Source organism: Doryrhamphus excisus, chromosome 10, assembly GCF_030265055.1.
Source record: "Doryrhamphus excisus isolate RoL2022-K1 chromosome 10, RoL_Dexc_1.0, whole genome shotgun sequence".
Classification (NCBI taxonomy): Eukaryota; Metazoa; Chordata; class Actinopteri; order Syngnathiformes; family Syngnathidae; genus Doryrhamphus; species Doryrhamphus excisus.
Window position 1 is genome coordinate 21,128,493 of NC_080475.1, and position 12,769 is coordinate 21,141,261.

Below are 12,769 nucleotides of genomic sequence, written 5' to 3' on the forward strand. Positions count from 1 at the left end.
TAGAACCTGTATTGTGCTTTTTTGTTTGAGGTGTAGTAGAACGAGTCGTCAATCACTTTTTAAGAAAAAAAGGAATTTATTGTATATCATCTATATACACTAATTCTGAAAACATTTGCACAACATGGATTTCTCCATCTTGAAATATTACACAGTAAAATGTCTAATGGTTTTACAGCCATGGCAACAAACAAAAAGGGTGGTGGTGGGGGGGGGGCAATTGTTTGGTTCAAATGTCTCTTAGTTCTCCTCGGTCACATGACAGTGGTGTTCATGGGGTGGGGGGGCATGCAAAACAGACAAACATGGACACATTAAATACCTGATCAAGCATTGGAACACTTCGATGTGGCCAACGTAAAAAAATCAGACTTCCATGACGACCTACGACAAAATGCTGCCTCGTGTTCTTTTAGGGTAACAAAAAAATAAAATGGCAGGAACTACAAATGACATCAGGCTTGGGTTTGCAATATTCCAGTGTCGACGAGAGGGAGATGTTTCCTCATCTGCAGTTCAACAATAAAAGTAGACGGGAAGAGGAGTCGCAGCAAACGTGGGGGTCAGTAGTACCAACGAGGAGGAACAACAAAAACCTTTTGTTGTTTTCTGGCACAGTTTAAAAACACAAAACACACGCGGTCTAAAAGTACCAAAAAGTCACATCAAAAAGGGTGTTTAAAATCATTAAATCATAGGTAACCATCATCATCAGTAGTGTCTAACGTCATCATGGGGGGGGGGGGGGGGGGCAACGTAACAGGAACACATAAAAAACATTTGAGACACCCGACTTCACCTTTCCTTTCAACTTTCATCTCAGTGTTCGTCCACATGAAATAAGTTAAAATAAATTAACATCCAGACATGTTCCCTGCAGGAAGTGGAGTGTGTGTGTGTGTGTGTGTGTGTGTGTGTGTATGTGTGTGTGTGCGTGCGGTCCAGTGGTTCCCTGCGGGATTCACAGAGGAAGCTACAACTGTCACAGTCTGAGTTTTTAGTCCAATTTCTTGAGCAAGATGCCATGTTTGTAGTCCTGTGAGACGTGACTACAAACATGGTTTCTCCAAACGTTCCCAGCCATTCCCAAAGAAGGTTGACCTGCTGCTGAAAAAGGGGCGTGGCCCTGTACAATAGTAGTTCCTGCCAAAGGAGATGAAAGTACAAAAGGTCAGGTGATATTTACAGTGGTGGCGCTGTGGCCCATGAAGACGGACGGCGTTGGGGGGGCGGGGAATGGGGGGGGTTGACACAAGGACGACAAGGTGGCGGGGGGGGGGGGGGGGGGGGGGGGGGCTGGGGTGTAGTCTCAGTAGTTTTGGCTAAAAAGGTGAGGTAGGCCATGTCACAACTTGGAGTGTGGCTTTAAAAACTGGCAGGGCTTCTTGCATTTCCAGTCTTGAGTGTTTCGTTCCTGGGGGGTTCTGGGGGTTCTGGGGGGGGGGTCGAGGAGGAGAGCAGCGGGGAAGGGGCGCGGTTGTGCGTCTCCGGCTCCGTTTTGGGCCTCTCACATCTTGATGTCCTCCTCCACGCTGAGCTGGGACAGAGTCTTCTTGATGCGTAGGGCGGTGAGTCGGGCCGCCCCGTTAGCGTACCAACACTCCCTCATGATCTTGCCCATCACACGCAGGGACTGCAACAGGAAATAACAACTCATGATACCAACAAACATCTTGAAATTCTGGAAATGTTTCTGGACTTCATTCTGGCCGGCTGTCTCAATATTTGTGTTCATGTAGTATTTCCTAACGTGGTGTACCAGGTACTGCTTCAGGTATTCTCGTGCCAAGAGTGAGAACCTCCTTACCTCGTAGCTCTGCCACCAGTTGGGCACGTTGGGCCGCAGCTTCTGGTCGCACACCACCTTCCTCATCTCCTCGATGGAGGGGTCAGAGGGCACCAGGTCATAGTAGGGCAGCTGGTACTCCTCGTGGATGCCTGGAGTACAACAGGACACGGGTCACTTTGGAGCACGTTCTGGAACACGTTCTGGAACACGTTCTGGAGAACGTTCTGGAACACGTTCTGGAACACGTTCAGGAGCATGTTCTGGAACACGTTCAGGAGCATGTTCTGGAACACGTTCTGGAGCATGTTCTGGAACACGTTCTGGAGCATGTTCTGGAACACGTTCTGGAGCATGTTCTGGAACACGTTCAGGAACACGTTCTGGAGCATGTTCTGGAACACGTTCTGGAACACGTTCTGGAACACGTTCTGGAGCACGTTCTGGAGCATGTTCTGGAGCATGTTCTGGAACACGTTCAGGAGCATGTTGTGGAACACGTTCTGGAGCATGTTGTGGAACACGTTCTGGAGCATGTTCTGGAACACGTTCAGGAGCATGTTCTGGAACACGTTCTGGAGCATGTTCTGGAACACGTTCAGGAACACGTTCTGGAGCACGTTCAGGAACACGTTCAGGAGCATGTTCTGGAACACGTTCAGGAGCATGTTCTGGAACACGTTCAGGAGCACGTTCTGGAGCATGTTCTGGAGCATGTTCTGGAACACGTTCAGGAGCATGTTGTGGAACACGTTCTGGAGCATGTTGTGGAACACGTTCTGGAGCATGTTCTGGAACACGTTCAGGAGCATGTTCTGGAACACGTTCTGGAGCATGTTCTGGAACACGTTCAGGAACACGTTCTGGAGCACGTTCAGGAACACGTTCAGGAGCATGTTCTGGAACACGTTCAGGAGCATGTTCTGGAACACGTTCAGGAACACGTTCTGGAACACGTTCAGGAGCACGTTCTGGAACACGTTCAGGAGCACGTTCTGGAACACGTTCAGGAGCATGTTCTGGAGCACGTTCTGGAGCACGTTCTGGAACACGTTCTGGAACACGTTCTGGAACACGTTCAGGAGCATGTTCTGGAACACGTTCTGGAGCATGTTGTGGAACACGTTCTGGAGCATGTTCTGGAACACGTTCAGGAGCATGTTCTGGAACACGTTCTGGAGCATGTTCTGGAACACGTTCAGGAGCATGTTCTGGAACACGTTCAGGAGCATGTTCTGGAACATGTTCAGGAGCATGTTCTGGAACACGTTCTGGAGCATGTTCTGGAACACGTTCTGGGGCGTTGAAGGTACTCGCCTCCTGCATTGCAACGGCGTGCTATCTCCCAGTAGACCAGGCCAAGAGCGTAGATGTCTGCACACTTGAAGGAGTCAAAGTGTTTCATGTTGATGGTTTCATCCAACACTTCTGGAGCCATGTACCTGTGAGGATGGAGAAGGTATGAATCGGCTGTAGAAGAAAGACACGGTTGGGTGGAGGAGTGTGGAAGCCCCTTACCTCTTGGTGCCCACACGCTGGTTCGGAGCGATATCGATGGTGTCCGTGATGGACTCGTGGCGGACGGCCAGGCCGAGGTCGGCGATGGCACACATGCCGTTTTTCTTCACCAGGATGTTTTTCGACTTGAGGTCACGGTGAGCGATGCCAGGCTTGCCTGCGGGGAAACGTGCAACACGTGGATGAAGTTTGGGCCTTCAGCATCTCAGATGAGATAAGATCTGAGCTCACCCTGAGTGCCCAGGATCTCCATGTGCAGATGCGCCAGCCCGCTAGCGGCCGACAGCGCCAGCTTGATCATGCCCTCGATGGTTACCGAGTAGCGGTTCAGGTAGTCGAAGAGCGAGCCGTGCTCGTGATAGTCCGACACCAGCCACAGCTGGGTCCACGTGCCGTTGTCTGAAGGGGAATAGAACCATCCACACAAGTTCACGCATGAGGAACATATGTCTTCTTCAGCAGTAGAACATGACAGCACTTTATGTTCCACGTTCCTCTGAATGGAACACTCCATCCATCCCATGGTGCATTCAGGGTACTTAGGGAATCGCCAACCAGCCCCTCCCCTCCCCCCTGACTATTGTTACAATCTAGCCAGGTTCTCCCAGTCACCTTTATTATCAGCTGCAATGAATCCCAGGATGTTCTCATGGCGCAGCATGATGGTCTGGTAGATCTCGGCTTCTCTGAACCAGGAGCGTTCCTCCCTGGATGAGAAGATCTTCACCGCCACGTCCCCTCCGCGCCACTTGCCTCGCCACACCTCGCCAAAGCGACCCTTTCCTATGATCTCCAGCAGCACGATGGTCCTGGCCACGGTGCGCTGCACAAACAGGGGCAGGCCTGGACGGGGAAGGAGGAGACCAATTCAGGAGATGTTGTTGTTGATGTTCTATAGATTGCAATCAGTATCGTCATCAGAACATCCATGAAAGGTCAATCCTAATCTGAGGTTGCTCTAATCTCGTATGGGTGCTGGGTTCCTGTCCTGGACACATTTCTGGTGGATTAGTCTAAACCACAAACTATTTCCAGTGTTGGCTCTCGGTGGACCGCAGACCAAATAATGACTCCATGCTAACTTCCCAGACTTGTAGGATCCCTGCTGGTGTTTACAGTAACGATAAGACTTAGTATCGCCATGACGACCTACATCGTCTAAGGCGGTTCCACCTGGGAGACAAAGTGGGTCTTCATGCCAGATGAGCAAGACGCCCCCCATGGAGATGTTTCAGGCAATAAAAACCATCTGCAGACCTCCTCCCAGAACAATATAATATGTTATTACCGGAGCCCGATCCGGAGGTAGACATGTCATAGATGAGGTCCTGCAAGGTCTTGTCCTTGGCCAAGTACAGATGATCGCAGGAGGGGTCCTCCACCTCCAGCCTCTGCCTGTGACTGTAGGCCCTCTGATGATACTGGAACAGGAATACGGCGACCATCAGCAGCACGCACAGAAGAAAGACTGGCCCGGCGATGACCGCCACCAGCTCCACGGGGCCCCAGGAGCCGCCCACGCCTGCAAGGTCCTCCTTGGTGGGAACTGAGAGGAGATTGGAGCATAGATGTGATTTTTTTTTTCTCACGTCAATAGTCTCAACGTGGTGATGGACGAGAGGAGCCTCACCAGGAACCTTCAGGTCGATACTATTGCAGTAATCCACGTAGCAGCAGTGAGTGTTGAGGAGACCCTCGGCGCTCAGACAGTAGAAAGGTTGTCCGGGCGGAACCAGGTTGTCCCGGTTGATGCAGATGCGAACATGCTGCTCCTTCCCCTGGATGGTGTACGTGGAGGCCATGCAGGCGCCATCCGTCTCGCACTCGTAGCCCGTCTTCTCGCAGGTTGTGCAGTTACAACGCAGGGCTGTTCCATGAAACAGGAAAAGGCGTGTTCATAAAACTAAAAGTCTGTAGACCACACGGACGTACACGGATGACACCATTCCTAATTGGATAAAGACAGGAAGTAGTTCCTGTTCACCATTTGTGGCGTTTGCTGTCAGGGATGATAATGATCTCATTTTCATAATTGGCCGTGACGCATAATTCAGTGGGTGTGTGTACAGGTAAAACAGAGCTTTTTGGCATGCGTCATAAGAAAGTTATTGACTGTGGTTATTGATAGCGTCTGCAGGCATATTCATAAATGAATGAACTGGAGTCATGAAGTGGAAGCTAATATCATGTTCTTATGAAGCCATTGTGGTGTCATTCATTCATTTTCTACCGCTTAGCCTGTGCTGGAGCCTATCCCAGCTGACTAAAGGCGAGAGGCGGGGTCCACCCTGGACTGGTGGCCAGCCAATCCCAGGGCACATATAGACAAACAACCATTCACACTCACATTCATACCTATGGACAATTAACCTAGCATGTTTTTGGAATGTGGGAGGAAACCGGAGTACCCGGAGAAAACCCACGCATGCACGGGGAGAACATGCAAACTCCACACAGAGATGGCTGAAGATGGAATCAAACTCGGGTCTCCAAGCTGTGTGGCCTGCGTTCTAACCACTTGTTAGTTTATCCAGCATATAGTGACGCTATCCCAGGAGTCTCCAACAGGTTATTTTATCATCATTTATATTGTCCATAGGTATGAATGTGAGTGTGAATGGTTGTTTGTCTATATGTGCCCTGTGATTGGCTGGCGACCAGTCCAGGGTGGACCCCGCCTTACGCCCGAAGACAGCTGGGATAGGCTCCAGCACCCCCGCGACCCTTGTGAGGAAAAAGCGGTAGAAAATGAATGAATGAATGAATATTATTATTAATAAGGCTCATAATCAAACTTGATGCCTGTATATCATAACAAACGAGCACATTGAAGTAACAAAAGACATTTTAGACTCCCTTGAAGTGCTCTCATAAAGTTTGCCATTAAATCAACAGTTTTGCAATGTTGTCCAGTCAGGTTCTGCTGGTTGTTGGGAAAAAGTTAAATAGATTATTAAATAATTAAGTCATTAAAAAAATGTTATTATCATAATAAAAAAAACTGCAGACGCAGCATCTAGTCCACCACCTCCACAGCGTAAAAAAAACACTGAAGAAGGCTTGCATGTTTATAGCGTCCCATGTTCCAGCATGGACATCTGGGCTTGTAGACGTGCGCTAGAGAAGCATGGATGAGGTTCCCGTCAAAATTTGATGGATGACGATGTCAATTAAACTAGTCTGATGCAACCCAGGTGACGTCATGTCGGGATGACATCATCACCATGCGACAGCTTAGGATCAAAATACCGGAAGTATGTACACACCAGAGGTTTGGATCAAAACCGTAAATAAATAATTTAATGTTAGTGTTAGAGTAATTAAAATAATAAATGTATATGATTTAATAATTTAATATTTCTTAAATCACACAACACCCCGTCCAGTCATTGCTATGTGCCAATATGCCAGTGGAAGGATACACAAACACCAAACAGCTAAACAATGGAAGAACACACTACCCAAAATATTTACAAACAATCATTGCGTCATTAATTACATCATTACTTGCAGATACTTAATAAATTAGTCGTTTGTAATGACAACACGGCACTCTGTTTTCACCTCGTGGTTGGTCGTGTGATTGATTGCATTCAAACATGCATTCGTTCGACATCCTGTTTATACGATGAACATGATTGCATATGACGAGCTGAAATGCATTCTGTAAATGCGGCCATGCATTTTGCAAAAGCATCAAAGATTTAGTGAAATTATTCAATGTATTTATTGTGCAGAGCTTTCACAGAAATGTGCATCATTCATCTGCATGTCCCGACGTAGCCCTCGCGCTACGTGTACGCGCACGCGCACGCAATAGCAATCCCAGCTCCTGAGATGTGAAGGTAAACTCTCCAAGATCATCGATATAGCAAAAAAAAAAAACGTTTTTTGCTCCTATGTGCGCGTCAGTGGGGAGTCTGGCCCGTTTGATTCCGAAGGGTTCAACAAAAACACTTGAAACTACAATGAAACAACGCCCACCGACATTTGACCAAACAGCAGGTTGGCATCGGGGATTTGAACGGGCAGCGAAACTAAAGCCCCACTGGGTTGAGTAACTTCAGAGAACGGGACGGGGGCTTGACGTGTGTGACGCGTACTTAGCATGAACGGCGCTCTCGTATGCACATAATTGTTGCTCTTTACACTGGCGCTTTGTGCAGAGATTAAAACGACATGAGGCATTGGAATGGGACCGAGTGAACAAAGAGCTCTGTGGGAGAAGCGGGAGCCAGAGGGAGGGGGGGCGGGGGCGGGCGGCTTGTAGTGGACAGCCAGGGTGAACAGTAAAAACCCCGATATTTGAGGGCCAGACAGGGTGGGGGCTGGGGCGGATAATACAAAAGGGGAGGGGAAGTAATGACCCGGACTTACAGGGCCCCCCCAGCTGCGATTGGGGTCCGCCCAAGGGACCAGCTGTGAGCGTCATTATAACCCAGTCTAGACTTTGACTTACTGGAGGAGTGGGGGTGGGGTGGGGGGGCAAGTAACAGGAAAAGGGAACAGTGAAGTTAAAAGGGGGGGTGATGGTATGCGTGTGTCAAGTTCCTATCATTCTACTCATGCTCAGGCAGGAAATGACAGCGGTAGTGAAGAAAGGATTAATAGAACAATGTTGCCCAAACTAGTATTGCCCCATAACACAACACTGCATAGTTTCCTTTCCAACAAACAATTCACAATCCAACACCGAGTGTGCAGCTTACAAAAACCAATCCACAGACACCGTGAGCACAGCGCCATTACCCAAATGCACTGACTGAAATTTGATCTCTGATACCAGACGCAGTTGATCAAGACAAATAGCCCCCACCAGACAGAGTGGGTGTGCAACACAGAACACGCACCACCGTGTCTGAATCAATGCTACGGGAAGGAGGAAACTCGTTACTTTTGACTGCATCTCGGGCTCAAATTACTGATCGCATTCTAAAAGGGAAGACTGTGGGACTGCAGCTACCGCTGCTAAAGCTAAAGCTAACTATTCAGGACACCTACGTATGGCGTTCTAAGTGTTGTCCCGTGTCGTGAGTGGAAGACCGTACATCAAGCACAACACTCTACATGCCAACAACGGGGTACACTGTCTGCTGCGCCAATTAGGACTCATTGCCTCCGGGCCCAACGGAGGTCATTATTGACACTGGTCATCATGGAGGGGGGGGGAAACTAGATCAGCACAGCCTTGACCTGAATCTGGCTCACTCGCTTACCATTACAGGAACAACTGGTAAGTGCTGATTACATTACATTTTTACTTTAAAGGTCAGGTTGAATTAACTGGCCATGCAGCTTCATGGCTGGGTTTGGAGTATCTTGAAAAAATAAGCAAAACCAAAGACAACTGGCTGTACAATTAACACAATTTTTCAGAAAATCACCATTGAAGCCAGGAAGCTTTCTTGCCTTTAGTTTGGGGTTGAAAACAGAGGAATTATCGAAGCTATGGGGCGATGCCTGCTTCAACATGAGAATACGACATTTTAACTCCATTTATAGGTCAGAAAGACCTAATATTGCCATGACTGCTTCACAAATGTGGAAGTGGTGGTGAAAATACATAACCGTGAAGTAACAACCATTGTCGTGCACTAGATGTAAACAGTACTTGACAAGATGTAAATAATTCATGCCAATTCGTACCATTTCTGGTCTCAAATGGTGTGTGAAGTAGGGCTGCCATGATCATGACTAGTCATGATAATGTCGGCGATTAAAATTGTCGACAACTAATTTAAATAGTTGACGCAGTGTTTTTGTTTCTTTGTTGTTCTCTCAAAACCCGGAAGGTATACCACACAGGCTCTGGTATCATGGCTACCCAGCGGAAACTGAGCTCAACAATGTGGCTGCATTAGAAAGAAACATAAGACAAAAGTGTGCAATGCCTTATGTGCAAGACAGAACTTGCCTTCCACGGCAGCACAACTGCATCGCACACCTGAAAAGGAAGCATATTGTAGTAGTGCAATAACACATAATAAATAATAGATCAGGATTTTATGATGTCGATAACGATGCAGATTATGAGTGAGTGAATTTGTCCGATACCAACACCAATCGCATAGATGAAGTGTAAATGTTTAAATGTAATACTGGCTATGTTACACACGTCATCCGTAGTCCGACGTAGCCCAGCACACAACCAAACCACAGGAAATAGCGGGGCAATACCGAAGCAAAATGTAAACGCCGGATCACCAGCACCCCTATACACACACATTGCATTCAAATCCTCTCCTAAAGGCGGCGCATATTTTGAAACTTTTTTTTTTTTTACAACTACAATCTTGTATGCACACCATAGATAATTTTTCCCATGAACCATTTACCACTTTGTGCAACATGGTTTAGCATTTATGCTGGTTAACATGCATAGCCAGTCAACAACATAACATCCTGCACAGTACAGCAATATATGACAGTAACTTAAAACAAAAACAGTAAATATGCAGCCCTAATAAAGCACCCAGGACATTAATATGAGAGTGGGGGAGGGACAGACAGCAGGAAAGACGGTTGGGCGCCTCGCCTCACCTCACTGCAATGTGTCTGCACTTAGATCACATTGCAAATGCGTGGACCGCACACAAGGAGTGCATCACGTGAGCATGCAACACGCATAACTTGCTGCTAATCTACATAAAGTCAACAACTCGTGAAGAGACTCGCCTTCGGTTTCAAATGAAAAAGTATTCTTGCAAGGGAACAAAAAAAAAAAAAAACACTTCGCTCACCAGCGTTGTTGGATCTGCTCAGGCTTACGACTTTCTGGTTGGTCTGGTTTCAGGACATTTTAAGCACGGCTCCACACAGACTTGTGGGCCCCCCCACTTTCACTAAAGACACTACCAGCTGAACAAACCAATCACCACACACCCTTGTCTGGTAGGCCACACAAACCAACCCTCCACAACGCTAACGCATGGCCGTCAATGTTGAAGTACCGAAGTACCCAAATCTAATAAACAACACAAAAGTGTGATGCTTCCTGCACAACTTGCATCAACTCATCAGGTCTGCTGGTTTCTTCACTTGTGGACAGACAATTGTGTTTGCGGTATTTTTTCAATTGTCTATTTTGAGGTACTTGTGATAAATACACATCTGTCACATTCTCAATGATTTGTTTCTATATGTACATTGCATGTTGTGACAGTACATTATATATTTAGTGTATGTTTCTGTCCCCAGTTTGTGTTAATAATGTGTGGAATCTCAAAGTTGACCAACTTATTGCCACAACCTTCGACAATACATGTGTTATGCGTGATTTATGAACTAATGTTAACTTTTCTAAACTATCAACACGGTACCAGCACCAGTAGATAGCTTTACCTAGAGAGTAGCTTGACGTGTCAACATCACTCACAATGCCTATGGCGAGGCATCCTCCAGAAATATAGTACTTGGTGTTAGCTGCTACAATAACAATATTGCTGTAGCTTGGTTAATATACGGCTCAGTTATGTAAGTGGAACGCTGTTGGTGTTAGGGCTTTAGTCAAAATAGGTAAGTTCCGATGACATGCATTGTTTACTGGCTCATTCCAACTGAAAAGGCACATAAATATGTATTCATGTTTCGTAGAAGCATTGTGAATGATGGACAAAATTCCAAATAATGCATTTTTCCTTTAAGGGAATCTCCACGAGTTGGGAACATGCAACGGATGTGAAGTTATAAAATCCCAGCGGTTATGGTGTAATTACTACCTTTATCAGTTTGCAGGTTGCAACAAGGAAAAGGCATCTCGGGGAGACTAAGTGTGGTGTTGCACAACCAGTTTGTTAGATTATGAACCAGAGTCCAACCAGTGCATTATATTATATTTTGGGAGTGTTGAGCAGCTGGCATCATCTGAAAGCGGCAGACGGCTAGACCGGACCAGATCCACCCCAAAGCAGCCCCCTCCCCCGGAGCCCCAACTTGCCACATTTCCATCACAATGACCTCAGACTTCAACTCTGACTCCCGTCTGGAGGCGTCTGAATGCGCGGCTGTTGTCGCCCTACGCCGGCATTCAATGGCTGTTGGGAGGCCACCGAGCAGCCTTTACACTCCTTTTACGAATGGACACCAATGCGAGAGCCGCCAGTGTTTACACGCAAACAACACAGCCACTTAAGTAGGTTAGGCCTCCATTCAGGGGAGCCTTTCTCCTCAAACTGGAGCCAAAACATGTGACGGCACCGTAAGTGAGCACATTGAGCTGCCATCGTTGCTATTATTGCTATTATTGCTACCTTTGCCCTGTTAGCAAGCACACAAGCCGAGCCGAAGCAGGGAGGGATTGTTAATAAATGTTGCACTAACGACAGAAACACTATTTAAACATGAACTCCAATACTGAAATGTAGTATGGTTCACGTTTATAAATGTTGCACTAACGACAGAAACACTATTTAAACATGAACTCCAATACTGAAATGTAGTATGGTTCACGTTTATACATGTTAACAACTTGTTAGCTAGCGATATTAGCAAGTAATCCGACATTAACAGCCAGCCATGTTGTTGTTGTGTTTTAGCAAGACAACCCAAATACAATTAAAGGTCTCCTTGGTCAATCAACGAGCAGCAAAACAAAGAGTGTGTTATTGTTGTTGTTTATCGGGAGCAGCAAACCACGTTCTTTTGGTCCACGCCAGCTCTATGTGGTTAAAACAAATCCCCTTGTGCATAGCGCCATGACGAAGAGCGACAACACGCATAGACACATCCACCCCCCGCCCCCACCCCCACCAGACAAAAGCCGAAGAGGTGCCGTAATCAAACTTACCATTAGCGACAGCCAGCAGCCCCAGCAGGGACAGCAGTGCTCGGCCGATGTGTTTCACTGCCATTTCTCCCAAATTCCCATCGCTCCACGACCGTAAGGGCGAGAAAAGGCGCCTGGAGCGTGTCGTTGTGAACACAAGCAGACCTGCAACACAACCACAGTCGGACCGCACTCGCCACACCGCCTAACCCTCTGCTGGCAGACTGCTGACGTATTTAAAGGGGAGGGCGTCTCTTTAAAGGGGAGGTGTCCGTGTCCTCCTCCGAGGTCAATAGCAGTGTTATGACCTTACAGAAATATCCACTTGCTGGGCCTGCGCCGATTTCTAATCTTGGAAATATGTTTGCTTACAAGGGTGATCGCTTTTTTGCATGGTTACGTCAAATATTACTGAACTTATTTTCACTTTGAGGGGCGGGGGTGTAATAGCCTACACTACAATGAACCCAACATGCAGGAAGAAACTCAAGTACCCATGTACCCAATACACATAGCTATGTTCCAACAGAGATGCAAATATATTAATTCATAATGACATTAATGTGTTGGGGATGAAATAAATCATTATTAATTATGCTGGAGCATGTGATGCTAACACTGACTGTGAATATGAATAAGGACGGTCGTTTGTGTATATGTGCTCATAATATATCATTCATTCATTTCCTGATAAGTGCGTG

General features: G+C 47.0%; 2 protein-coding genes across 2 annotated transcripts in view; one reads left to right on the top strand and one right to left on the bottom strand.

Moving 5' to 3' along the window:
* LOC131136408 (rho guanine nucleotide exchange factor 25-like) overlaps window positions 1–12,769 on the top strand; it is a 71,191-nt gene that overhangs the window by 1,101 nt on the left and 57,321 nt on the right. The gene's annotated exons all lie outside the window — the stretch shown is intronic.
* Window positions 1,295–12,278, bottom strand: LOC131136411 (activin receptor type-1B-like). The gene is made up of 9 exons (XM_058083167.1): window positions 12,090–12,278; window positions 4,935–5,171; window positions 4,593–4,850; window positions 3,917–4,147; window positions 3,536–3,703; window positions 3,305–3,461; window positions 3,104–3,228; window positions 1,808–1,938; window positions 1,295–1,633 (listed from the first exon to the last, which is right to left on the bottom strand). Exons 1-9 carry the CDS (start codon window positions 12,151–12,153, stop codon window positions 1,508–1,510), a joined length of 1,497 nt encoding a protein of 498 aa, XP_057939150.1. The 5' UTR covers window positions 12,154–12,278; the 3' UTR covers window positions 1,295–1,507.